General features: G+C 41.6%; 1 protein-coding gene across 4 annotated transcripts in view; it reads right to left on the bottom strand.

The window, feature by feature from the left end:
* PREX2 (phosphatidylinositol-3,4,5-trisphosphate dependent Rac exchange factor 2) overlaps nt 1-27,624 on the bottom strand; it is a 290,193-nt gene that overhangs the window by 75,122 nt on the left and 187,447 nt on the right. For 3 of the 4 annotated variants that reach the window (XM_039522702.1, XM_039522700.1, XM_039522701.1), the window contains 4 exons: nt 13,462-13,503; nt 8,333-8,550; nt 3,659-3,761; nt 415-558 (listed from right to left, as the gene is read on the bottom strand). In XM_039522702.1, the coding sequence (XP_039378636.1) occupies nt 415-558; nt 3,659-3,761; nt 8,333-8,550; nt 13,462-13,503 (507 nt within the window). Of the gene's footprint in view, nt 1-414; nt 559-3,658; nt 3,762-8,332; nt 8,551-13,461; nt 13,504-25,347; nt 25,609-27,624 lie in introns of those variants that run through there. The other variant, XM_039522703.1, reaches the window with a different exon arrangement.

The raw sequence follows: 27,624 nt of genomic DNA, 5'->3' as shown, positions 1-27,624 counted from the left end.
CCTGTTTTTTCTTGCTTTGTTCATTTGGAAAATGATTTTTTTTTCAATTTAAGAGAATATTCAGGTCTGGGAATTGCCCACTAATGTCCACATTGAATGAATTTACAAAAAAACAAACAAAAAGATAATCCACTTATTCTCTGCTGTCAGTGTCAGTATGATTGGTTTAAACTCAGAAGTATGCTCTGGAAGAGTTTATATGAAAAATATACTTCATTCCTTTAAAATTAAAATTCATCTCAGAATTAGAACCTCAAGTCAACAAAGTATTTGAATTGAGGCCCTAATTCTGAACCTAATGAGACTATTCATGTGCTCAGAGCTACACATTTGATTAAGTACCTTGCTGAATCAGGGCTAAGATAGGACTGCAGATTTTCCAGACACTATTTGAAGGTATAGAAAAAGAATTACCTTGTGCAAAAAGTACTGGGTGGATTTTAAACCCTCCTCCATTCTTCAGCTTTTGAGGAAGCTGCTCAAAATGGTAACTATCAAGATAAAAGTAAACCTTCAAAGCTTGCCGGCTTCCTTCTGCTTGATATGTGATTGGAACATCTAAGAAAATAGTTAACATTGTCATGTTATTAATAGCCAACAACTATGTGATATTTTCCTCTTCCAAAAACTAGAAAGAATGTTACACTCAAAAATTATATACAGCCAAATTCCTGTCCCTAATTCTGCCTGCTTTGCAATGGACCACCACCACAAAGCAGGCAGAAAGATGCCTTAACAGACAACCACAGGTTCCTGCAACAGAGGGGAATCTTCAGGTGGTGTAATGGTGATTTTACACTACCTACTTTCCCACAGGTCTATGAAGGGCGGGGAAGAAGCATGCCAGTGGCAAGAGGGAGCTGGCTGCTATTTTTGATCCCCACCTGGGACAGCAGACCCTTTGTGATCACAGCAGCTGGCATGAATTAAAGCAACCCATAGGCTGCTTTAAGTTATGTTTGGGGCCACTTTGGCCTCTAGCCAGACCAGGATCAGTGGAGTAGTTAGATGCCTTACAGCCACCTTTCACTCCCCTCTCCTCAGTGATGCCAAGTATAAACTCTGTGTAGCTAAGAATGTGTCCCATGATATTAATTCTAGTCATTGAACCATGGCCTCCTCACATCAGAATTTCTGTAATGCATAAAGCTGAGGAATATATAACTGCAGAACCCTTCAGTGAATAATAGTTAAACTGGAGACTCATTTTCTGACAACTGATTTCTTACTGTAGAAGACATAAAATTATATAATATATGTTTCATTACACACTGACACACCAGATGTCACACTGAATTAAATGGGATGTTCCCTTTCACATTGGTTTAGATTCCTAGATCTTCTAATGCCTCTGGCTCTATCATTTGCAATGATTCCCCAATGTACATTTTCAATTTTGTGCAGGTGAGTAAGCATGCAACTGCCATTAGAAAAAGCCAGTGAAAATTTACCCTTTTTACTCTAAGGGTACATCTACACTTTGAACTGGGGGTGTAATTCCCAGCTTAACTAGACATACTTGTGCTAGCTCTGACTGAGCTAGTGCGCCAAAAATAGAGCGTAATCACAATGATGCAAGCAGCGTGAGGGACTAACCACCCTGAATACGTATCTAGCAGGGTGAAAATATTAAAAGATTTGCTAGGTAAGTAATCAGGGCAGCTAGTGTCCTGCTCCTCATACTGCCATGGCTACACTCAATTTTTAGCATGCTAGGTCAACCGCAGCCAGCACGGGTATATCTACTCAAGCTTCACATTACACTCCCAGATCAAAGTATAAGAGTTATAGCAGCTTACTTCAAATAAAAATTCATGCATATTTCCAGTTATAATTTTAAATTAAAAATTTAAACAAACTACAACCTGTAGTTGTTATTGGTATTGATGCTATTAGATTATGATTTTGCATCTCCAAGAAAAGGATGTTAAATTGCCACTTGTCACCATTTTTTGGCATCAAGAAATAATTACTTTCTTTTAACTTTGGCAGTTATGCTTTGCCATAAATGAAAAGCTGAATTTGCCACCAAAATCTGCTTCTCCGTGAAACCATGAAGTTTGGATAGTTGTGATGGTGGCATTTAAATTAAAGGTTGAAATAGAGCTTGTTGCAATTTTGTTTTGATCTGAATGTTACACATATGATCTCTGAGGGTATGTCTACACTTACCTGCCGGATCGACGGAGAGAGACTTTTTTTTTTTGTTTGAACTATCGCGCGATCTAGACGATAGTTAGTCGAACCCGACGCGCCCGCGCGATCGTCCTCCCTCCACCCTCGAGAGAGGAGAGAGTCGGGAGGGGGGGGGGGAGTTCCGCCCCGCCTGCCGCCTGGGGGTGAGGAGAGTGGTTCGAAGGGTACTGCCTCAGCTACGCTCACGATTCACTGAATTTGCATACCCTAATTCGAACTCCCTTCTTAGTGTAGACCAGGCCTGAGTATCACCATATATGAGAAAGACTTTTCCTTGGGAGGAGACAATATGAGCTGCACAACACAGGCAACTAATCTGCTATCAACTAGGAATGCTGTCCAGGCTGACCCTCCACCCTGTCTTGGATTGATGTCTGGCTTAATGGGACCTCTTCTTAATGGGAAGTGGTTGAAGCAGGGCTATGGAATCTCCTCCAGACTTGTTCACCCCGACACAGCAGAAGTAGTATATGGATCAAATCCTAACTCACCACCAGCTCTGCAAATGTGAACCCTGACAACACTCGTTGGCTGTAAGGTGGTACTTGAATTCTGGGAGTGCTGACACCCTCTCTCACTAGCAGCTTTGGGGTCTTTTTACTGTAAAAGTTATCTTGTGTGATCTCTATCCCCAGGGCAGTATTTGTTTGGAAAGCTTGAAGTTAATCAGACACGCTTTTCCTCCTGCTGCGTTATGAGACTTTGGAAAAGTGTGTTTTCATTCGCTGTGCCAAATTCACCGCAGGGTCTTAACATCGGGAGAGGGGTGCAAAGGCAGAAAAAGGCTACAACCTCTCCTCCACCAGGAGTCGGTAGGCAGTCAGTGCATCCCTAAGAGTAGCTTGGGCATGGGGGATGCTCTGATTCAGCACATCTCATTAACCTGTACCAGCAGGGTTCAGAGGACACTTCTTGACAATTTAAAGCTGTCCCTGACCAACAGAACCTGGAAGAAATACCATCTGCCTCTTCCCACTCAGAAGTTAATCTCCTCTTCTAGCACCATGCTCCTCATTGGTACTGAGAGATGTAAGTTATCCCTTAATGTGCCACTGATGATGTAGATGTGAACAATGTTCAAATGTTCTTCTGTCCTCTCATAACTTGTTTTATATACTGCTCCTCAGTGAGAACTAGCTCTTCTGGACATTTTTTCTGGAATGGTCACTTATCCACTGGCTTTACTGAGACCATGAATCGTTTACTGAGGTTCCTGAACAGCTGTCAGATAATAATTACTTTTCATCGTGACTGACCTTTGCTGGATATCAGCAGATCTAGTGAGGAAAGGCTCTGTTATTCCATTCCCAGCCCCATGACCCATATCATTCCCAAATTAAGACATCTGCCCATGAGCTGAGATGCTCCAGAAGAGAAAAACATTATATTACTTTAAACATATCTAACATGCCACTGTTTGTTTATAGAACAATAAATCTCATAAATATACTTTTTTACTCACTTGCAACTAGTGGTTCTAGTTCTGACTGTCTAAAATAAAAAGTAACTTTTTCCAGGTCAAACAAAGCAACCAATGTATCTTCTAGCATGGCTTGTTCATCAGTCTGGAAAAAGGAAAAAAAATCTCTACTCAAATAAAGATTATGTTATTTTAGCATGGTGTTTCCATACTGGAAACCATATACAGCATGAACATAAAAAATAACTGCAGAAAGTTACACCCTGCTTCATTAAAGTATTAATCTAATTAACTTTCAGGAATAACAGATGATGGATTTGTTTTTATTCAGTTTCTACTCCCTCTTCTACTGGCAAAAAAATTATTATTAAAATTGAAATTAGAACTGAAATTATTAAACTATTTTGCAGCTAAAGTTAATTTACAGCTGCCATTTAATCAAACTGCATTTTTAGTTGCTGTGTATGTAAATGGGCAAGCTTACAATGTATAGACACTAAGCCTAGATTTTAAAAATTCTTCTACATTATTGTGACGCACTGTGTTTTAAAATAGCACCCTGTAAACCCCTTACTCATCATTTGTATATTGTTGTGATATTTCATATAAGGAATGCCTTGCAAGATATCATATGAAAGGTCATGATCTACTGAACATCATTGTTCTGTCAAAATATGTGTATCATCATTAAGGCTATGATTTGGTCATGGAGGTCGTGGAAGTCACGGAATCCATGACTTCCGCAGACCTCCATGACTTCAGCCTGCAGTGGCTGGGAGATGCAAGGTATCCCCACCTCCCGTGGTGGCCAGGAGCTGCAGGGTAGCCTGGCCGCCCGGAGTGGCCAGGCTCCCCTGCAGCTTTCCAGTCCCCATGGGTACAGGGGTCCCCAGCAGCTCCCCAACCACTGTGGGTGCAGGGGTCGCTGGCAGCTCCCCAGCCACCGGCGGCGGGGGGGGGGAGGGGAGGATCTCCCAGAGCTCCCCAGCCCCTCAGGTGGCAGGGAATCCCTTGGCAGCTCCTCAGCCACTGCCACCACCAACAGGTGAATTCCCCAGAGCTCCCCAGTCCCCACAGGCAGCAGGGGATCCCTGGCAGCTCCTCTGCTGCTGCCACCAGACAGGGAATCCCCTGCAGCTCCCCAGTCCCCACGGAGGGCCAGGCTCCCCCGCAGCTCCCAAGTCCCTGTGGATGTGGAGGACCTCCGTGGCTCCCTAGCTGCCACAAGAATCAGGGGAACCCCCAGAGCTCCCCCGCCTGGAGGGGAATCACCCAGAGCTCCCCAGTCCCCAGGCAGTGGGGGATCCCCCGCAGCTCCCAGCCGGGAGTCCCTCCCAGATCCCAGACACGGGGCAGGGTGCTCGACCCTCCTCCCTCCCTGTTTAGTCATGGACATTTTTAGTAAAAGTCAGGGACAGGTCACGCCTTCCATTAATTTTTGTTAATTGCCCATGACCTGTCTGTGACCTTTACTAAAAATGTCCATGACAAAACCATAGCCTTAATCATCATTGTATATGGAATTATTATATTCTGCAATATGGTTGTTATTGAAATATGTTGTGAGTTTGGCTAGCTCTCCAGTAACAACAGTGGCTGTGACCCACATCCAAATGGGCATTAAGTGACCATCATGAGCCATTCACCAGCAGGGGAATTGTAAACAATAGATTTACAATTCTGTAAGAGGCAGTTGTGCAAACACCACACAATTAGGGTTGCTCAACTGTATGATTCAGCAAGGCCCACCAGGACATGTCTGGGCCATTATCGTTCCTGGGACATGAATTGAGAGTGTAAAATAAGGCATAATGGCATCAGGAGACCACCTTTCTCCTCCCTCACCTACTCTGAAGGCAACAAGAATGCTGGGAAGACAAAGACTTAGAACTGAGATTGGTCCCAGGCTGAGAAGGAAATGCAGCCTGTGTATTAAGAACTGTAACCTGCCTGCAACATCCAGTGGGGTGAGAGAAACTGCTTGATTCAAATATTCCTTAGTCTGAAAGTTCAGGATTTAGAATGCGTGTTTACTTTTTATTTTCTTGGGTAACTACTTCTGATATTTATACCTACCACTTATAATCACTTAAAATCTATCTTTCTGTAGTTAATAAACCTATTTCAGTGTTTTATCTTAACCAAGTGAGTTTGTCTAAAATACTTGGGGACTCTGCTCAGATTACAAAGGCTGGTGCATGTCCACTATCCTTTGACAAAGTGGCAAACTAATTAATGAGCTTGTATTGTTTAAGAAAAGGTCTTGAGCAGTGTAAGATGGTACATTTCTGGGATTCAAGGCTGGTGGGGATTTGCTGGTGTCTCCCTCTGTATAGTTTATGAGGGGCTTAGAGATTATTCATGCAATTTAGCTGAATGTGTCGCTGCATGCTGGTGGCTGTGTGACAACAGCGCCTGAAGGGGTTTGCTTATTGTCACTAGCAAAGCATTGTGCAAGACAGCCCAAGATGGAGAGTTAAAGGGGCACAGCAGTCTCACAGTTCCAGGTTGTCTCCTAGGGGTCCCATCACAATTATTATACAAAGTTAAAACTTTGTTTTTATACACATTGGGGGAAAAAACACCTGAGCACAAGCTACCATTTATAGATAGTGGGCTAGATTTTCAAAAGTTCCAGTTATGTGCTTAAGGGGAAATTTTTGTGCCCATGGTTGAATGGGCAGCTCAAATGTGGGTGAAAATAGGGGAGTAATTTTCACCTTGACCTACCCAATTTTGGATGCAAATCAAGTAGCTGGATGTGCCAATGTTCTGATTGGCACCTGTACTTCATTTTTGCAGGCTCAGATTTTGTGAACTCTCAAACCAAAATGCTGGAAAATCTTACCCTTTGAAAACCAAGTCTCGTACCACATAACTTCAAGAAGTAAATTATAGATATTTTATTGGATCTCTGTTAACAACAGGGGAAGTATTCACCAACAAATATAGTTAGCCTGGAAGTAAATACTTAGAGCAGTCACAGCAGAATCAATACTCACTTAAAATAACTGAATTTTTCATATTACCATCCCTTCTATGCTAAACTACCAAGCAGACAAATGTAAACCTGATGTATATTTAGTTCTTTCTGTAGGCATTGAAAGAGTTAATAAATGCACAACAAAACAGACGGTAATAAACATATTCCCTATAACATGAGAATTAGCTGAATGTTACTGATTTACACAGAGGGAAAAAAACAATTTTCCCTGTTCCATGAACTTAAATAGTATTTCCCATATATTTATGAAGAAGAGATTATGCCTGCAACATTTTACCTAATGGTTCAATTTATTAAGCCCCTGGAGAGAGGGCAATTTTTATCACCAGAGTAATGTGAATACCATTCAATCACATGAGAAATCTTTACAAAATTGTTCATTCTTTATTAAAATCCAGATGTAATGAGTATAACTGCCCTCACAAGCCCTTGTTTAAAGTAACATGGATCATCTGAATCCAGAATGCTTGGTTAGAAAATATTGAAAAAGTTGTTCTTAAAGACTTTCCCCTGAAGTGATGAATGTTGTTATTGGACTAACTCAGCACTCCTTTTTGTGCAAAAAACTTTACAGAATTGACTAATGTTAATTTTAATTTAAAATTACATAATTGGAACAATTCATCATGACTATTATTACCAGTATATTAGTACATGAAAATAACATTTAAATAATGTGGGATTTTAATTACAAAGGGGCAATCTCTTGAGTCTTAAAGCAAAATCCAGAAGTTATGGTGTGCCTGTGTTAATGGTTATCTTGTGACAGAACTACAACAGCTAATAAGGTGGTAAAACACAATTGCAGATACAGAAGACACTATATTAAAAGGTCTCAAGCTTTCACAATAAGAAGTCAGAGACTGACTCACCAAACGAGTAGGCCCAATCCTCAGGACCAACCATTTGGCACCTAGCAGCTCAGGGGAGGAGTGACTGCAGAGGACATTGCAAAAACAGCTTTCCAGCTCCCTGATCATCAGACTACCAGATACCATTCTAGTCTGCTAAGTGATTTAAAGTAGCCTCAGGAGCCCATGAAGGCAGCCAGGGATTACTGGAGTGAGGGGGTGCTTTGGCTATTGCCCTTTTTTCTCAGCCACAACCCTTTTGCCAAGGGCAGTGGGAAGGGTGGCAAAGGAGCAATAATGGTCTACCTGTGGATTCCCTGCTGAATTCCTACTGGCTGGTTACATCAACTTTCAGTTTGGTTTGTGCCACCATGGCAGCAAAGCAGCCTCAGAGAGACTGAAGATTTAGCCCTTAGAGTTGAATTACCAAGGGAAAGTGGGGATTTTCTGTTAAAAATAGGTAATGAGTATTGTATTTTCCTTATATTGCTAATTACAGTGACTGAAGCTATGGTGATCACCTTATAAATACTTATTGTTCAGAAGGGAAATAGCTGTGATAGCTGTGTGATGTCTAATGGCATATTGGATTTTTTAATCGCTACTATTGTGTGTTCCTCATATACCTTCTCAGTATCTAGTAACTTGAAACAGAAACATAACATTTTGTTTGTGAGTAACATTATTAGTTTCCCATATTAGTAATTATTTGAACCGCAGACTTCCTGAAAAGCAGCTAATAAATACATGAGCTAAACACAAAGGATGCAGGATACTGTAAGCATAATGCACCTTGCTTCGTGCTGCCCTTATTCAGCACGGTCAAATTGACTCACGTGGTTACTGCAATAAGATTCTTACCAAGTTAGGTGACAACAATGACTGGAAGTGAAGGAGGACACCTGCATTAGCTATCTGTTCCAACCACCTTCTGCTGGCCTCTCCAGTCTCCATTTCATACTCTTTGCTGTTGTCAAACATCTGATTTAAGGCAGCCATTAGTTGCTCTGAAAAAGCACAGACTGTGGCCACCAGACTTTGGCAGAAGACCATGTCTCGTCTGAGCTGTATCTCACTATCTGTGAGGGAAAGACCAGAAGAGGAAAAACAAGAAAAATGGAAGAATAAATTAACAGTAAATTAACTGTAGCAAGTTTTTGTTTGTTTTAAGCAAAAGAGCCGTTGTTTTCTGGAAAAATAAAATCTCACATCTCAAAAAAACCTTAACTAAGAGATTTTACTCCTTATTTGAAAAAAATTCAAAACAAATTAAAGGAGTTGTGTGAAAATAGTTAAATATGCTTTACGTACAAACCTGTTTAAAATTCACAATCCATTGAATAGTCATTAAAATGTCCCAGTTTAGAAATCAAACTTTGGTAAGCAATTTACTTTCTGAGTCAGTAATGTTACTGTGGGTAGCTCATCTTCCAAGCTTTGGAATTTGAGTAATAAACTCAGTAGAATAAGTGTCGCTTTTAGCTTAATGAAGTCTTTAATTAAAGTCTTCATTTAAATGCCACAATGTAACTTCCTTTCCAATACACAAGTTTTGTAGGTATCTCTGGCTCTTTCCAGATTCATGGTTCTGACCTTTAAAATATCCATCTCTCTCTCTATCCAGGCCCCCCGCCTTCCTCCCTCTTTCTGTCTGGTGGTAATTTCTCTTCTGGTAATAGGTCCTTCTTCTACAGACTCCCACAAAAAGTTATTTTTAAACCCTCTGCCTGGTTCTCTTTTGCTCATCATCATTCTATCTTTAATCCTTACCAAGCTCATCGAGATATCACTCAACTGCAAATATCTTTCAACCTTTAATGTCTCCTCTCCTGTCTTTTTCTGCTTTCTGCCTGTCACAACTAGATTGTATCCAAACCGGAACCAGCACCTAAAACAAAGACCTGCTCCACATGGCAGCACCATTGCTGTGAAACACCTGCCTTGCTGCCTGAGCTCTGACTGGTTAGGGGGCATGTCAAGGGGAAGAAATGGCCCCTCACTCCATCCCCACTCCATCCTACTATCAGCCCTCTTGCCATTACAGGATGGAGAATCTGCCCTGCCCAAGATTTCGACAGTTATAAATGGTTATAGGTCAGTTGGTCAGCTCTTCTCCTATCAGTTGGGGGATGTAAGCTGTAGACCGAGGTCACATGATGTTGCTGCTGGACCACAGCAGGCCCAACCACAACCCGAACACAAGGGCTGTGAGAGAAGGTGGGACCAGAGGTGTAACACAGGGCAGCCAGCAGGGACTGGGTGACTGCAGGCCAGGGAAGATCCAGTTCCTTGGAGAAGCAGCCCTGGTTAGTACTCCAACTACAACTTCCGGCCCCTGAGGATGACAGGGAGAATAGAATCTGGCTGGTGTGAGCTCATCCTTTATAGAAACATTGGCCACCAATCCAATGGGAAAGAGGTGTTCCCTAACCTGGGAGTGAGGCTGGTATACACTTGGGGATGTTTGGTCACCATTGGAGTAAGACTTTATTAGCATCTAAAGTTTATTGCATTGAGGCTTAGTGCATAATTCCTGTGGTAATTAACTACATGTGACTCTCAAAGTGTTCCTTTTATTAACACTACAGCTCCATTCATGAAGGCTGATAAAGGTGTTGGGATATAACTGTGTAGTGTAATTCTTCCTGGTTACTGACTTCACAAAGGTAGAAGGAGGATTCTCCACCCCAGAGCAAAAGGGTGTGAATTTGAGACAGCCTAGCAAAATGGTGAGCCCCCTACTGCAATCAACCCCACATTTTGGGGTGTTCAAAATCCAGATCCTAATTTTGTGGCTCAGGCCCTGTTAGTTCTAACAAGGTAAAAGTTGAGGGGCATGATTCTCCACTGATTCGCACCTTGGTAGTCATTTCACGTGTCAGAAGTGAATGCAAAGTGGCTGTAAAACATTTGTTCTGATTTGGTAGTTTTACAGCCATTTTGCTCTTATATCAATGACTACATATGGTGTAGGACAATGGTGAATTGGGCCCATTGTGAACAGACAGGATCCCTATTCTGTTTTCAATAAAGTAAAAACACAGTGGGTTAGTACCCAAACTTGTCCCCATTCTGGGGTTTTCCCTTTTCCATTAACTGAAATAACAGTACAGAAAACTCAGCCTGAAGTTGGCTTCTTCCCAGGGCCGGTGCAACCACTTAGGCAAACTAGGTGGCCACCTAGGGCGCCTAGTGGTTGAGAGCGCCTAAAAGCCCGCTCAGGCAAGGAGGTGGAGTGGAGGTGAGCTGGGGTGGCAGGTGCGGGGAGGGCCACCCACAGTAATGGGGGGGGGCACACAGGGGAACCGCTCCCCGCCCCAGATCACCTCCACTCTGCCTCCTCTGCTGAGCACACAGGCCCCGCTCTAAATCTCCTCCAATTGGCGCCGCAAGCCTGGGAGGGGAGGAGAATTAAAGCGGCGCTGGTGTGCTCAGCAGAGGAGGCAGAGCTGAGGCGGGCTCCCCAGGCGGGGTTAGCTGCCGCGGGGTGGGGGTCTTCCCAGGCGGGGTTAGCTTCCGCAGGGGGGTCTCCCCGGGTGGAGTTAGCTTCCGTGGCGGGGGGAGGGGTCTCCCCAGGAGGAGTTAGCTGCTGGGGGGGGGCTCCTCTGGTGGGAGGGTGGGGGCATGGTTAGCTGCTACAGGGGGGCGGGATTAGCTGGGCGGGGGGGTGGAGCAAGGTGGAAGTTTCGCCTAGGGCACAAAACTTCTTTGCACTGGCCCTGCTTCTTCCTGAGGTTTCTCCCTACAGGGCCTCTCCCCCTTGCTCCTTGTTCTCCCTCTCTCACAGAGAGGCTCAAACCCTTTTATATCTCTGGGATGGAACTATTGGACTCACCTGACCAGGTAACCAGTAAAAATAATTCCGCATCTATAGAAATAACCCTGCATCCTAACACCTTCTTAACAAAATATGAGCTTCTCATGGGCAACAGGAGCCTCCTCAACATAACTCCATTCTCTCTATCTTCCTTCTTAACTCAAACTACACATTTGCTTCCACTGTCTCTAACCTTGGAAACATCTTTGACCATGTGTTTGCTTTCTTTCTCCTACCTGTCTGTAAGGACTTTTAGAATACTGTCCACAAGTGCGACTGCTTCTTTACACCATTTCTATTGAAATCATTATCCAAGCCTTTATGTTTTCTAATCTTGATTACTGTAACTTCCTTCTCTATGACCTCTCCAAGTTCTTCAGAATCCAACATATGTAGAAAATGCTGCTGCTGTTCTTTTTTCTCATTATAGAGAAATACAATAATCTCCCTCATGCTCAGATAATCCCACTGGTTCCCCAGTTCACATAACGATCTAACAGGCCTTCCTGATTATTAACACCGAACTATATTTGCACCCGTATGGATCTTGTTCTCTCTACACTCCCCAGTGAGCTATCTCCATTTGTCTAGAAGCAGCTAATTTACTGTGCCTTCATAGATCCTTCACTCCTGCAGTGCCTGCCTTTTGATGCAGCCTTCCTGTATCACCAACACCTCACATTTTCAAATCTTATCTAACATATTTTAACACTGTGTTTAATATTAAACTCAATAGCACTTTGTGATACAGTTTTTATGAGAGACTCTATAAAAACTGAAGTTGTAGAATAAGTAAAATGATGCAAGCCCTGCAATTATTCTTTTATAAAATTAAACTTTTATATTTTTTTCAGCCATATAAGAAAATAAAACTAAATATTTCTTTCTTTCAGAAAGCTCCCTGGCCTCTTTGGCGATTATCTGTTCTTTAAAGATTGCCACAGAATATTACCAAAGAAGGATTTCAGCCAGTCACGGATCAGAAAAATCAAATGTTGTTTTCGTCTCACAAATGGTACTGAATTTCCTACAGACATTATGGGCATGGGTTCATAAAAGGGCCTCAGCTTGACCTCTCATTTTACAGCCTCCATTAATTGTGGGCACAAATTATGGCATGTAGACATCTGATTTGCATATACAGTTTTGTAGTTGCTTGTCTATTTGCTATCATTTGTGCTTTCCATTCATTGCATCTGCGAAATAAGAGTTTTTAAAAATTATGCCCTTCAGGTGTCCAGTTATGTCACTCCTTCTCTGCACTGGCCACTTCATTTAAAACTTTTGAACAATTATTAATAATTATAAGCTCAAACTTTAAAACAAAGGACCATTACTTTTCTTTTATTTAATGCTGTGGTTTGTCTAAACTGTATGATAATAATTGGCTTTTATAGTCAAGTGTCTCTGCTTCACTTGGCATTTAACCACCTGCAAAAGCTGTAGATTGCCTTGGACACTTTTCTGCCACGAGCTTTATCTCCTAAATATTGAATGCCCATTTACTCATTATTTTGTAAATACGTTTGCATATTTCATGTTGTTAACAATGTATGAAATTGTGGCAAAGCAGTCTGTGGAAAATGCAGACCATTTCCAAAAAGAAGGTGATAACTTTTTTAAATCCATCATATTCTGAAGAATTAGGAAAAAAAAGAGAAGGGACAGGGAAGGCCAGGAAAGACGAGAACAACAAGGAAACTAGGGCCAGGGGAAGCTGGAGGTATAGAGGAAAGAAAAGGAAAGGGAGAAAGGAAATGTTGGAAAATGAAGGTAGGTGTAGAAAAGCAGAGGAGAAAAGACAGCAAAAATATTGTAAACCAGCTCAGTGCTTTGGCAGCCACTTCACCTGCTGAGATCCAAACTAAGTGAGGGATGGTATTTTGCATACCAAACATAAATATTCAGTTTGTATTGTCTCTCATTTACTAGAGTTTTCATTTTAAATTGCCATGCCTTCGGGAACACTTAGTGTACATAGAAAGGGTAAAACTTCACATTCCAAGTTGTGGTCAATGGGTTTGGGATCTTCCCTTCCTCCATTCCTCCCTTCTACTTACCTCTTCTTTGGGTTCATAACACAAATATAAAACATCTGTAAAGAGACATTCTAGTGTTTCAAAAAGAAAATGAAAAACCAAACCTCAAACTAAAACTAGCCTATTAAAAGTACCTGTATATTCAAGGAGTGCCAAAAGTATCCTTGTCTTCACCTCTGGAAAAAAGCACAAAGATTTAGGACATAGTCAAAAACATCCCCTATATCATAATGCATATGCAGATTCTGATTTTACAGTAATCAGAAAGAGTAATCAGATTCATTTTCCATAACAGTTAACTTAATTTTACATCTCACTTGATGAGAAAATTAGTCATATTCTAAGTCTACGATCCTGCAAAGAGAACCATGTCAGTGGAACTACTATGCCTGTGTGCAACCCCTGACACAAGGATCCCACATACCAGCACTGCACAAAGGCACAGGTCCATCCATGCAAAGGCAGCTGCAGGGTCAGTCTATATTGCTGTTCGCTTAACACTCTAAACCCTTTGCACAAGGAATTCCACCTCATTTCTGTTCTGCTCATAGAAGACCAGCCCTATTTTAATAATTTTCCCCATTTTATTCTTAAATCTCAGAATCAATGTTCACATGCTGTATATCAATACATCATTAGAAATCTATCTCTGGAGCATTTTCATTCCATTGCAATCTCAGTTTTAGGGATTTTGGTTTTTCTTTTGTTGTACAAAAATTTAGTATGAGTTAAACATTTTTATGACCTGAAGCAAGGCAACACAATAAGAAAACTTTTAAATTTTTCATAACTGTTTAAACTATCTTATGCTTTTAGTAAACAACAATAATTATGGTCAAGTAATGTCAAAAGTACATTGAGGCCCAAAATTTGAGCTAACCTTTGTATTTTCAAAATTTGATGTGGAAGGTCTTTCCTATTTATTTTAGGTGGGGCTGGTAGCACTGCCTATTATTAAGTCTGTTAGGGCTGAAATTTTCTATGCTGAATATTCAGGCTGAATGTTTTTGGAAAATGTTAGGCAAAATGGCTCACCAGTTCTAAGAATAAGGCTAAGAGAAAATACATTATTTCTCAATGTTAAAAAAAATTCCATCAACCTTTGCTTTGGAAAGCTCTAGCATGCCTATGCTTTGAAGAAGAGACTTGAAATACGGTGTCGGTGGGGTGGGTGAAGGGTGGACTTCATATCAGGGATGTGCCTATTGCCATTCCTGTGAAAATCTGCTCAAATTTTGCCAAGTTATAAGCCTTTGAAAAAAATCAGTTTGCAGATGCTCAAAGACTTCCTAGAATTTAACAGCTAAAGTCTCCAAAGATTCCATCTTTAATGAGCAAGTTCAATCCTCGCACAGCAGCTAGCACTGACCAGACCGCATACTTGCCATCCCCATAGAGTAACCTGCACTGTGTGGGCATCAGTATGATGCCAAGTGATAGACTATCTGGGTGGTTTTTAGTTTGCATTTTTTAAAGCCTAGAGCATTTAAAAAATGACATTAAGAGCATTATTAAAAATCCAATGGGAAAAAAGTATGTGATCATGTAATTAAAAATTGTATTATAGTGTAAACACACAAGGGACTGAATTAAAGATGCACAGATAGCCTTAATTTGGGATTTTTTTAACTTTTAAGTGCTTGATTTGCAGCCATAATAATGTCCTTTTAAATTAGATGGTGGGGGTTGGTGTATAGCTAACTATTGGTTTTAAGTCCACCAATATGTGGTAAATGGTAAAAGCAAAGTGCACAAGTGTAAAAAAAAACCACTTAATACTATTGCTTATATGCCTTATATGAACTTGGTGGTACACTGGAAATACTGATCTCTGACAGTACAAAACATGAACATTAATTATATGTTATATGATTTGTGTGTCTTCCTGAAAGTAACAATTCATAAGATTTTAGTACAGTGGTTGTATCTTTTAACATAGCTTTAAATTACATGCCAAAAATTACATGAAGAGGATGCCACAGTTCCAAAGTCAAGCACCTGAAAGGTAGGAAATGCCAGGATTACTGCAGCCTCTTTTTGTGTATGACTTATGACAGTCTTGCCCAACATCCCATGAGAAGTCTGTGATAGAGCCAGGAACAGAACCCAGCTCTCCGTCTCGTGCCTCCCCTTCAGCACTCTGCCTTGTGAACTGAATAAGGATGAAGACCTTGAGATCATATAATTGAAAACTGCAGAGACAGCAGAAGTGGCTGAACTGGGAACTGAATCCAGGTCCCCCAAGTCCCAGTCCTCTGTTACATTCACTATATAGGGTTTTAGAACCAATATGCACTTGGAGTTATCTTTGGCATTGTCTTGCCATTCACCGCCTTTAAGGCAATTTCAATGAATGTATAAAGCTTTTGTCTTAGGTGAAGTAGCTGATATGCAAGAGTTTGGCTTTTGTGCAAACTTAGTAAATATATTAAAGGCCACAATTTTCAAAGAAGTGGTTGTTGACTCGGGGTGCCCAACATTCAAGATTTAGGGCTTGATTTTTAGAAGTGTTGAGCAGCCACTTCAAAGAGAGTTCTGAGTGTTCAATGATTCTGAAAATCAGGCCCATGGTACCTCAGGTTAAGCAAACAAGAACTAAGGCACTCAGAATTAGTGGCTACTTTTGAAAATGTGCCTACAACTCATCCTCAGCAGCCTTAGTTTTCAGAGGAACAAAGGAAGCCTAAGGGCACATTAAAGATTAATATACTGGGATCTAGAAGTCTGATCATTTTGCTTAGTGACTGAAGCTTCTGTATGTGGAAAATTATATTTTATAATCTGAAGTATGTAGCTATGTTGAGGCTATTTCTTGCAGCTCATTACGATGGGATTTGTTGAATCTCTGAATACAAAAGCATTTAAGGTTCCTATGAATAATGTTCTCCTGCTTATGCTAGAATTACAGGCTGCAGCAACTTTCCCTTATCCTCTTTATTATAATCTCTCTCTGCTTCATAATAACAATGAGGAGTCCGGTGACACCTTAAAAACTAAGATTTATTTGGGCATAAGCTTTCATGGGTAAAAAAACCCACTTCTTTAGATGCATGGAGTGAAAATTACAGATACAGGCATAAATGTATTGGCCCATGAAGAGAAGGGAGTTACCTTACAAGTGGAGAACTAGTGCTGACAAGACCAATTCGATCAGGGTGGTTGTGGTCCACTCCCAATAACTGATGAGGAAGTGTCAATACCAAGAGAGGGAAAATTGCTTTTGTAGTGAGCCAGCCACTCCCAGTCCCTATTCAAGCCCAAATTAATGGTGTTAAGTTTGCAAATGAATTGTAGCTCGGCAGTTTCTCTTTGAAGTCTGTTTTTGATGTTTTTTTGTTGAAGAATGGCTACTTTTAAATCTATTATTGAATGTTCAGGGAGACTGAAGTGTTCTCCTACTGGCTTTTGTATGTTACCATTCCTGATGTCTGATTTGTGTCCATTTAGTCTTTCTACTTAAAAGAATAAATGGACACAAATCAGACACCAGGAATGGTACTATATAAATCCCTGGTGTGCCTACACCTTGAATACTGCATCCAATTCTGGTCACCATATCTCAAAAAGGATATAGTGGAACTGGAAAAAGTTCAGAGAAGGACAATAAAGATAAACAGGGGTATGGAATGGCTTAAAAAAGAGATGACAAAGTGGGGGGATATTATAGAGGTCTCTAAAATCATAAATGGTGTGGGAAAAGTGATTAGAAAAGTGTTATTTACCCTGTCACACAATACAAAACCCATGGGTTACCCAGTGAAATTCATAAGCAGCAGATTTATTACAAACAAGAAAAAGTACATTTTCACACAACACACAGCTAAGCTGTGGAACTCCTTGCCAGAGGATGTTGTGAAGGCCAAGACTATAACAGGGTTCAAAAAAGAACTAGATAAATTCATGGAGGATAGGTCCATCAATGGCTATTAGCCAGGATGGAACGGAATGGTGTCCCTAGCCTCTGTTTGCCAGAAGCTGGGAATGGGCAACAGGGGATGGATCAGTTGATTTTCTGACCTGTTCATTCCCTCTGGGGCACCTGGCATTGGCCACTGTCAGAAGACAAGATACTGGGCTAGATGAACCTTTGGTCTGATCCAGTATGGTTGTTCTTATGTTATGTTCTTAGACCACCGAGGCAATGTACCAGGAAGGTTTATCGAGTCTTCAACAATTCCTTGGGAAAAAGGATGGGAGCACCAAATTCTATGTGGATTTATAGAAAATTGAATGAAGTCATTTTAAAGGATTCTTATCCATTACCTCCAATAGATGATACTCTGGATGTTGTGGCAGGTGCAATCTGGTTTTCCACACAGGATCTTTTGAGTGGCTACTGGCAAGTGGGAGTGTATCCAAAAGATGGGGCGGGGGGGGAATGCTTTCACTGGGTGATACTTGTGGCAATTTAAAGTGATGACTTTTGTCTAGAGCAATGCACCAGCCACATCTGTGAGGCTAATAGAAAGGGTATTACCTGGAATGTTCCTTTCAGCCTATCTGTTATACCTACATGATATCCTGGTGCCTGCTAAAACATTTGAACAGGAGCTAAAGAATTTACAAGTGGTCTGTGAGAAGCTGGAGGCAGCCATTTTGAAATGGAGCCCAAAGAAACGTGAGTTGTTTTAAAAAGAGGTAATGTACGCTGGGCACTGTGGCAAACCCAGGACAAATGGCTACAGGGGTAGTAATTAGTCCCAGGGAGCTAAAAGGCCTCTCCCAATCCACTGAGGAGAGATAACCAGGGGGAAATAAGGTTCAGCTGGAACAGAGGTTACCAGGGAACTAATTAGGTTCAGCTGGCTCCAACTGCTGGAGACCTTTTTAAACCCTCCCTGGCATGGAAGCAGGAGGGGAGAGTGAGAGAAGCAGGGAAGCTGCCAGCAAGTTAGGTGCAGCAAGGCTCTGAACCTTTCCAGCAAGGAAGGCTGCGCTCTGTCCCCAGAAGGGGAGAAAACAAGCACAAGGGATTGACTGAGGGAAGGATTAGCCAGACCCTGTGCTACCTAGAAGGGTTTGCTTTGCCCAAGCCTGTGTCTCCAAGGCTGAAAAGGACTGAGCCTGCTGAGGAGAAGAAGGTACTTTGCCACAGCACATAATTAGTGAGGAGGGAATCTCCACTGACAAAAAGAAAATTGAGGCTGTACAGAGCTGGTCAACTCTCCAGACACTCTCAGATGTGCAATGTTTTAAAGGGCTATGGCTCCTTTTATAGACGATTCACTTTGCCAATATTGCAATTGAGAAAATTGGTTGAGTGAAAAGGGGAAAACATTTCAGCTGTCAGCAGTGTGTGATGAAGCATTTCCAGGATTGAAAGTCTCTGGTGACTGAACTGTTGTGGCCCATCCATGATTTAAAACTCCTTTCATATTGGACACAGACGCTAATGCTTTCGGTTTGAGGCAGTACTGACACAAGAACACAAGAGACCTGAGAGGTGGTAGCTTATTATTACAAAAGTCTAAGTTTTCCTGAAATAAATGATTGCATCCCTAAACAGAACTCCTACCTCTGATTAAATTGATAGAACATTTTAATTATGATTTGTATGGGAGGAAGTTTATGGTCAGGACAGCTCATGCTTCCCTGCAATGGCTCTATAGATTCAGAAATCCTGAGACAGGCTTGCCAGATTGTAGAAGAAGCTGCAGTGCCATCACACAAAGGCCTGGCCATAAGCTGAGGCCTTGTCCAGATGGCCTTGTTGCAGCCAATTGCAAACACTGCCCCAAATAGGAGCACAAAGGAATTAGGCCATGTCTATGTTACAAACTTTGGACGACATAAGCTACGTTGGTGTAAAGCTGCTGCAGTTAGTCTTTTGCTCCTGCATGTGCATACTTGGCTGCTCGCATCGGCGCTTTGCAAATTCAGAAGAAACGCTCATGTCAAGGCAAAGTGCGGTGCGCCATGGGTAGGTATCCTAGTGTGCCATGAGCCACCCTCCAGTTCAATGCCTTTGGGGGGATTTTCGCAATATGTTGTGGGGCAGAAATGAGTCATGCAGGGAACTCTGGGATTTAGGGGGGCAAGTTGCCATCATGCAACTTTCTCCATCCCAATCCCGTAATTTTTACAACTGTTTTTTAAATACCACAAACCCATGTGGCACTTTTTGCTGTCCATCATCTGACAGGAACATGGAGCCTGTACAGCTCTGCACTACTGACATGAACATGGCACAGGACTAACGGTCCTCCAGTATTTGCAGAGTCACAGGAAGTACCGCAACAAGAGTGCACATTATGATTTCTTTGAAGACAGATTGTTAAAGGACACAGTGAAAATCAATTCAAGATTGTTGGTGGCATCCCTGGAGCAGTTGCAGACAGTGGAGCATCACTTCTGGACTCTAGAAACAAGCACTGACAGGTGGGATTGCATCGTATTGCAGGTCTGAAATAACAGTGACTGCAGAATTTACAGATGTGAAAAGCCACCTTGCTGCATCCCAAACTCACCCCTGCCCTCCAGAGTTGGAACACCAGAATGAGACCTGCATTGACAGTCAAGAAGTGAGTGGCGGTCACACTATGGAAGATTGCAATGCCAGATTGCTACCGGTCAATGGGAAGTCATTTTGCAGTTGGAAAATCCACAGGAGAAATGCAAGTATGCAGGGCCATCGAGACTGTGCAAGACTGTGATGCTAGGCAATGTGCAGGGCATCATGGATGGATTTGCAGCTATAGAGTTCTTGAACTACAGTGAGGTGACAGACGGCAATGTGACAGAGTGGTGCTCACCAAGTCAACGCCTCTCACACAGTTGCATGCTGTCTCTCCATCTCTACTCTCTGGTCTGCAGTCCCTTTCTCACTCCAGGAACCGTAGCGTCCTCTTCATAACTCAGCACTCCAGCCAGGTCACTCAGTGTATTTCCGCCTTCTGGGGTACCAAAGTCTTCCTTCAGCAGTCCTAGGCAATTTTCCCATTCACTACCTTGTAGTGCTACTCCCTCAGTTTCTGGCAGGGGAACTCAGGCCCACCCTCTAACTCTGGGTTCTGGCTCAGGAACCCTCTAGTCAGCAGTCAAAGTCTGTTCCCTTCTACACCTTACTGCTTTTCCCTGAGCCTTCTCCTACCTTCCTGGCCACCCCACCTCTCTGGGATTGCCAGCTCAAACACACCTCCCTTCTCCCAGGGAGTGACTGCTGCCCCAGTCTCTTGCCAGTTTCCTTGTTTTATAGGCCCTGCCTCTTCTGTCCCAACTGAGCCTGCTTGCAATCTATCCCTGCTCCCTGGCTCTTCCTCCAGCTGCAGCTTGTAGAGTTAACAGGTCTATCTGGCCATGTTAACTCCTTCCAGTCCTGTGTGGGGTGAACACCGCATCACAGGCACACATTTCTCTATTGTGGCACCAGCCGACCTTGAAACAGACAGGGCTATTATTCTATGGTTACTCAAATTTTGGTGGATCATCAGAGACACTTCACTGATATCAATGTGGGTTAGTCAGGGAAGATGCATGACACTTGCATCTTTAAGAATACAGGACTGTTCAGACAGCTGCAAGCCGGGACATTCTTTCCTGTCCAGCAGATTACCATTGGCAATGTTGAAAAGCCAATAGTGATCCTGGGCGACCCAGCCTACCTTTTGCTTCCCTGGCTCATGAAGCCATATACTGGCCACCCTGACAATGCCAAGGAAAGATTCAACTACTGTCTCAGCAGGTGCAGAATGACAGTTGAATGTGCTTTCAGTAGATTGAAGGGGTGCTGGAGATGTTTATTTATTAGATTCTATCTCACTGAGAAAAACATTGCGATGGTTGCAGCTGCCTGTCGTGTCCCGCATAATATCTGTGGGGCAACGGTGGAAAAATTGTTACCAGAGTAGAGGTGGAGCAGTTGTCTGCTGACTTTGAACAGCCAGACACAAGAGCTATTACAAGAACTCAACGTGGAGCTATGCTGCTCACGGAGGTCCTGAAAGGGCATTTATCAGTCAGACACAGTAATATGCTGTGCTGGACATTGCTCTACCAGGTCCTGAAGTTTTGGGAGTTGCTAGGAACTGTTTAGTGCTTGGTATACATTTATGAATATCACATTATCTCTTTTAATGAACCTATGAATTATGCGATGCTTACTCTACATTTATAATTATTACATGTTTTGCATTGAAACCTATAGTCTTGTGGTCCTGTTCAATTACAATTAATGTGTGCTTTCAGTAGCACCAGGCATTTTGCTGCATCTGTTATGAAGCAATAAAGATGAAATTTCCAAAACTAAAAATGTATTGTGTAACAAAACCAGTGGAAAAATAATTTGCAATTAAAAAACAATACAGAGCAAACTTATAAAATACATTAGCAGAGCAGAACTTCAAAAATAGAATGCTAGAAAACGTGTCCCCATTTCAGTCAATTTCAATCAAACATACACCAACCATGGTTCTCACAGTTCAGTGTATCTGAAGCTGTAGTATTCCTTACTGTCCACCCATATGGAGCAGTAAAGGAAGGATTGTGGTCCACGATGCCACATAGAAAGATGTAGGGAGCTGCTAAAATGGAGTTCCCCATTGATTGTAAAAGAAGGTGAGCACATGACTGTTGGACCTGTACATTAGCAAGATTCTTCAGCATTTGTTTGTTGCCTAAAAAGCCTCATTATGTCCTGGTGCATTTGCCTCTCTGACTCCTGGGCCCAGAAACTTTTAGCATCAGCTTCTCTGATCTCCCGATCTTTTCCTGGATATCTAGTCACCAACTCAGAGTGAACAATGTAAAAACAGAACTCAATATTTTCTCAGTCCTTCCCCTTTCTATCTCTGTAGAAAACTCTACAGACCATTGAGGACCCTAATCACGCACCCTTACTGTTATATTCAATTCCTTTCTCTGCTTTACACCACATCCAGGCTATTAAGACCTGTCCGTTTTTCCTTAATAATGTTGTAAAATGTCCCTCCCACTCCATCTTTCTTGCTGACATCCTGGCTCCTATCTGAGTCATCTGACCTTGACTACTGCAACTTCATTCTCTCTGGGCTGGCTGATTCTCATAGTATGGCCCTCATGTCCATCTAATGTGCTGCAGCTAAATTAATCTTTCTCTGCCTCTTTGATAATGTTATTCCCTTAATCCTTGCATTGGCTTCTGACCTCTTCCACATCAAATTCAAACTCTTCAACTTCAAGGATCTGCACAGGTCTGCTATTGCTCTCATCTGCTGCTCCCTGGTCTGCCAACTTGGTACAGCTAGCCACTTTCTCCCACAAGCGAGTCTGCACCTTTTCTTGAGCCAATTACCTAGAGTCTAGTAATATCCTTCTTGAACCTGTGCTTCATTCAGTCTCACATTCCTCCTACAAATTTCCTCCATTTATTAGCCTTTCAAGGCTGACTTGTACTGCCTGATTTCCCACTCTTCTAGTTAACCATATTATAGGATACAAGTTTCAATAGTAAGAGATCTTGACTGTAGCCCATAGGGCTAGCCTGCTATCTTGCTATATTATATATTCTGTTTTTTCTTTATTGGTTTGATTGATTATATTATTTTGGCTTATATTTTTGTACTGAATAATTTCTGTAGATATTACTCCATTATATTTGGCTGTAACGCAAGGAACCTACAGATCTGTTTCCTGTATGATTAGCTAGAGCAAGTTAGCATGAGTGCTTTAACCTTTGGCATAGATAAATGGCCTACCTGTTACTCTTTTAGACTTAAACTGGGACATACTGGTAACTACAACAAGAACATGGAAGTAGCGGTTCAGGCCAAATGTAATGGGTTTTGAGAATGAGATAATTGGCATTAATATGTCTGGATGTGCTACTAATATGCATATTAAGCCTATAGAGTAAGTGTACCCAAAGATTTGTGTGGGTGAGGAAATAAGATTTGGGCATGGAAGGTTGGGCACTGACATGAATATTCAGGATAGTGCCAAAACCCTATAGGAGGGCAAACTACCATGTGGAGTTTAGTTCTTTTAGCTCTTTTTTAGTTCCTCTTTTGTTTAGCTGCCAGCTTAGATTTTGCAGTATAGCTTAGATACTCTACATTTGATCCTTCTCTCCACCATCTGGGCATTGAGGAACCTGGACCATCCGACTCATTTAGCATGCCAGAGACAAGGCTGGTCCTTTGTCTCCCATCACCAGGTGGCCAAGAAAGGGTGTAAATAAGCTAGTCTAAAATAGCTTTTGTAAGGAATGATACCATAGGTACTCATAGAACTGTATTATTTCTTTTTGATTCTATGGTTTTGAGCTTTGATGACTTTTTCCTTTATTTTAAATAAAAACCTCTAAAGCTTGGCTTTGTCCTCAGCATGAGTGTTCTTGCCACACCCCCTAAGGGTCCTTACAAATTACTGAATTCTCTACATTCTCTAATTCTGTGACCTGATTTCAGGACAAGAACCTGATTACCTTCTAGTCAGATCATTGGTGAGCCTATAATAAACCACACCTCTATACATCAGGTCAACAAGAAGTTTTTTTATTTACTTCCCAGGAAAATTATTGTTTTTAATATGAGTGCATATTCATGGATATTTTGACGTGTTCATCCAATTCCAATAATAATAAAATTGACAGACTATAAAGACCATCCTGAAGGTATTAAGAATTTTCTCTTTTCTTCCTATTTATTACACAACAGAAATTAAAAAAACATTGCAATGTAAAAGTTAAACATGTCTTTTGTGGGGTTCCTACATCTCCATCTGCTTTAAATAGCGAATCATTCTAATTTAATACAGCATGTTATTGAAGGTAACAGACCTATCAACAAGAAAATACAACCACTTCTGAGTTTTCTATTAAAATCTAAGCACTGGAGTCAGTTTTCAATAAATGGATTAGTTAACATCAATAATGGTTAAACAAGTTTTCAATCACTATAGCCTCTATTCACCACTAAACATTTCTTTAGGTGGTAACCAAAGCAGCTTTGAGGGCTTCCTCATCTACTTACCACAGAAACCTAAATCTGACTCAAGAGACATAAATGTCCTCTTTTCTCCCTATTTATTATAGTCACTTAACTTCTGCTTATGTAGAAATATGAAGATTCACCTACTTATAACTGAAATTCTACTGAACACGCTCATTTAAAGAGTACCCTAATGGCCTAACCAAGGATGGGCTTGCTAAGTTGTATGGCAACACTTTCAACCAGCCACATCGAGCACAAATACAAAATATTTTTAAATACTAAATAGAAAAAACATTAATACTTTTTTGACTGACTCCTGTGTTTTGTGCCTGATCATTGAAACACAGATCTGGGAGGAAGTTCAATTCAGCTTTTGGCTTGAAATAATTTTTGTCTTAAAATGCAAAATATAAAAATGAATTAGGGACCAATATTTGTTCTTTCTGAATCAGATAAATAAAAGAGCAAAAGGGAGAGGTCAAGTAACTTTAAATTCGCTGCTCAAACCTCATATTAGTTTCAGTCAGAAATATCCCAAAATGGAACTGCAGGCTGGCCAGTCTGTCTGCTAAATTCCTTGATCAATAGTGGAGACAACAAATAGCATGAAACTCAGAGGCACAGCACAGAACTTGCAGCCCAGGGGAAGGGACTCTGAAAGCTGCTTTAAGCCTGCTTTGTGCTCTCCTGATCCTGGACTACTTGGGGGCTGGAGACACCCACAACACAACTTAGACAGGCTCCCAGGGCTGTATAAGTAACAGCATCTTCCCCAGCACTGCCCAGAATCTTGCAACACTCTGTGCTGCAGCCACACCCTTGACACACCCATTTCACCAGGACTTGCAAAGGGTCCTCCAAAGCCAGCCTTATGGCTGACTCTGATAGTGCCTGTGCCAGCCTCATGGGGAGCTGGGCTCTTAGAGCCCCTTTTCATCACACTACCCCTATTACCTGGTGTAAGGACAGGGGTGATGGTCTTGCCCAGGATCCCATGAGTGGTTTTTATGAACACTCATGAGATATTAGAATAATTTTTGAGAAATCAATTAAAACTTTTTTTTTCAAACTCAAAATGAAAAAAATAAGTAGAGCACATGGCTGAGGGGACTGGCAATGGGGAACAGACTTGTTTAATTGGATCCAGGCAAAGACAGTAGTGACTAAATTTATTAACAAATGATGAATTTGGTTAAAGAAGTCACAGGAGAGCTGGTTGCTGCAGTTTTCTAGTAGATAATTCTCAGATGCCCTGGATGGGATGGACAGAGAGTGGGATATCTTTTCACTTCCAGAGTTCTATCCTCAGACCATGCTTGGGACACATTGGTAGGGCCATATAAGGAAGCTCATGCTCCTGGGCTTGAGTAGCATCTGTGTGGACAGAGGGCTTCACTCTTCAGATGTCATAACTCAGCATCTTTTACAAGCACATTTACTTTAAAATTAGTCATTAAAAATTAAGATTTAATAAATTCTTAACTGATTTTTTTAATCTGCGTTTTTGCAGCAGAATGCCAATTTGACACACTATGCTTTTGTTTATTGTCCAGCCAGGCACCAAAGATCTGTCTAATAAAATCACTGTTATTTAATGACAGTGTTGTGAAAAGAGAAACTCTGTATTATGCAGAAGCAGGAGGTCATTTGGACCCTGTTGAACCTTTCTTTAAAACGCTCTAAAAAAGGAAGTAACTTTTCCAATAAACTTAAAACAAGATTTATTTGAACAATCTTGGTGAGATTCGTAGGACCAATTTTGAGGTGGGCATAAGCTTATTTAAGTCATTTATGGACAAACTAGTCACATCAGAATGGCCTGTTGAGCTCCGACAGGCTCTTAGAGAGTATCAAACGATTGGTGAAAACTTAAGTTTTCACTTCTTCAAAACCATTACACCATCCATGATTAATGCTAGAATGTACCTGGGTTTTGGTTTTTGCTAGGAACGAGATTTTTTTGAAAACAGTCTGTTCCCTGTTGATTCTGTGGTAGCCATTACAATATAAATATGTATTTTGTTGACTTGGCTTTCTAGATTTCACAGATTTTGACCTTAGTGATTTGTACTAAATGGAGGAGAGATTTGTGTGGTTTTGGACTTTTCTATCCCAGTGTCTGAAGACCTCAAAGAATCTAAAGTTAGAAATACCATAGGGTATTATTTGGGACATCTCGCATTGGCCACTGTCGGAAGACAGGATACTGGACTAGATGGACCTTTGGTCTGACCCAGTACGACCGTTCTTATGGTTTTTAAAGTTTATATTTATAAAGCATGTCACAAATTCTTTTGGTAGTTTGAAATTGAGCAGTTTCATCATGGGATGTCATGGAAATTAGCCAATAAAATGAAGCTGCTAAATGTACCAACAAATAATTTTAACCTTAGACTGAAGCAACCTACATCTGGCTTTGGTTCCCACAAAGAGAGGCATGTTGCAATATTCCACTACATAGTTTATAAATCCCTTAAGCTTCTCTTTTCCATTGCTTCCCTATCAAACAGCACAATAAAAAAGGCAGGTCCTGAAAAGTGCTGATCATGTCCTGTGAAATGCACACTCAAGTTCAATTAGGCCTGCTATGCTCCCTTTGAATGTCAGTGTTCCCACTGAATTCAGTGGGACCAGAATCAGGACCACTAACTTCAATAGGTGTTTGAATCACTCAGCAACTTCATCTAAGGGTCCAAATTCCCCTTGTGCCTGCTACTCAGAGAAGACAATATTCCCTTTGGCCTCCGAAGCTTCTGCTGGCATCTCTCCTTAGCTACACCCCCGAGATATTATTTAAATTAGGTGTTCTCAGATTTTGTCATAGTGAGCTTCCCTAAGCTAATAAAAACAACACTGCACCTCTCCACAGTTTATTAAGACAACACAAGTAACTGAAAATCCTATATTTTGCAAAGATACAAGTAATAAAGTAGAAGGGCTTTGATCAATATAATTATAAAAGAGTAGAAGTGTGTTATCTTGCACTTCTGTTACAAAAAGTACAAATTGCAGCAGCGATTAAACTGCACAAACACTTTAGGTCATCATAGTCTCCACTTACTGTGCGACACCTCCCCCAACCCTCACTTCTCTGGGGCCCAAGGATGAAGAGACAAGGTCTCACGGGTGCTGTGCCTACAGGCAGGGAACAGGGCCCCCCTTTAGTGCATGTGGCCCATCATGTGAAGGCAGCAGGGTTCCCAGGCAGAATGGGGGCCAGAGTGTGGCACTCACAGCTCTGCAAGCACCAGGAGCTCCATGTAGGTCCAGTGCAGCAAGAAGTCAAAGAGGATGCTGAGTTAGTAGCCAGTACTGACCACCGCTGTCACCAGCTGGAACTACATGATTACCATGGGGGAGGGAGTGCATCACTCCAACAAGTACAGCACA

This window comes from Mauremys reevesii, linkage group 2, assembly GCF_016161935.1.
Source record: "Mauremys reevesii isolate NIE-2019 linkage group 2, ASM1616193v1, whole genome shotgun sequence".
Lineage (NCBI taxonomy): Eukaryota > Metazoa > Chordata > Testudines > Geoemydidae > Mauremys > Mauremys reevesii.
This window is presented reverse-complemented; position numbering and strand designations above follow the sequence as displayed.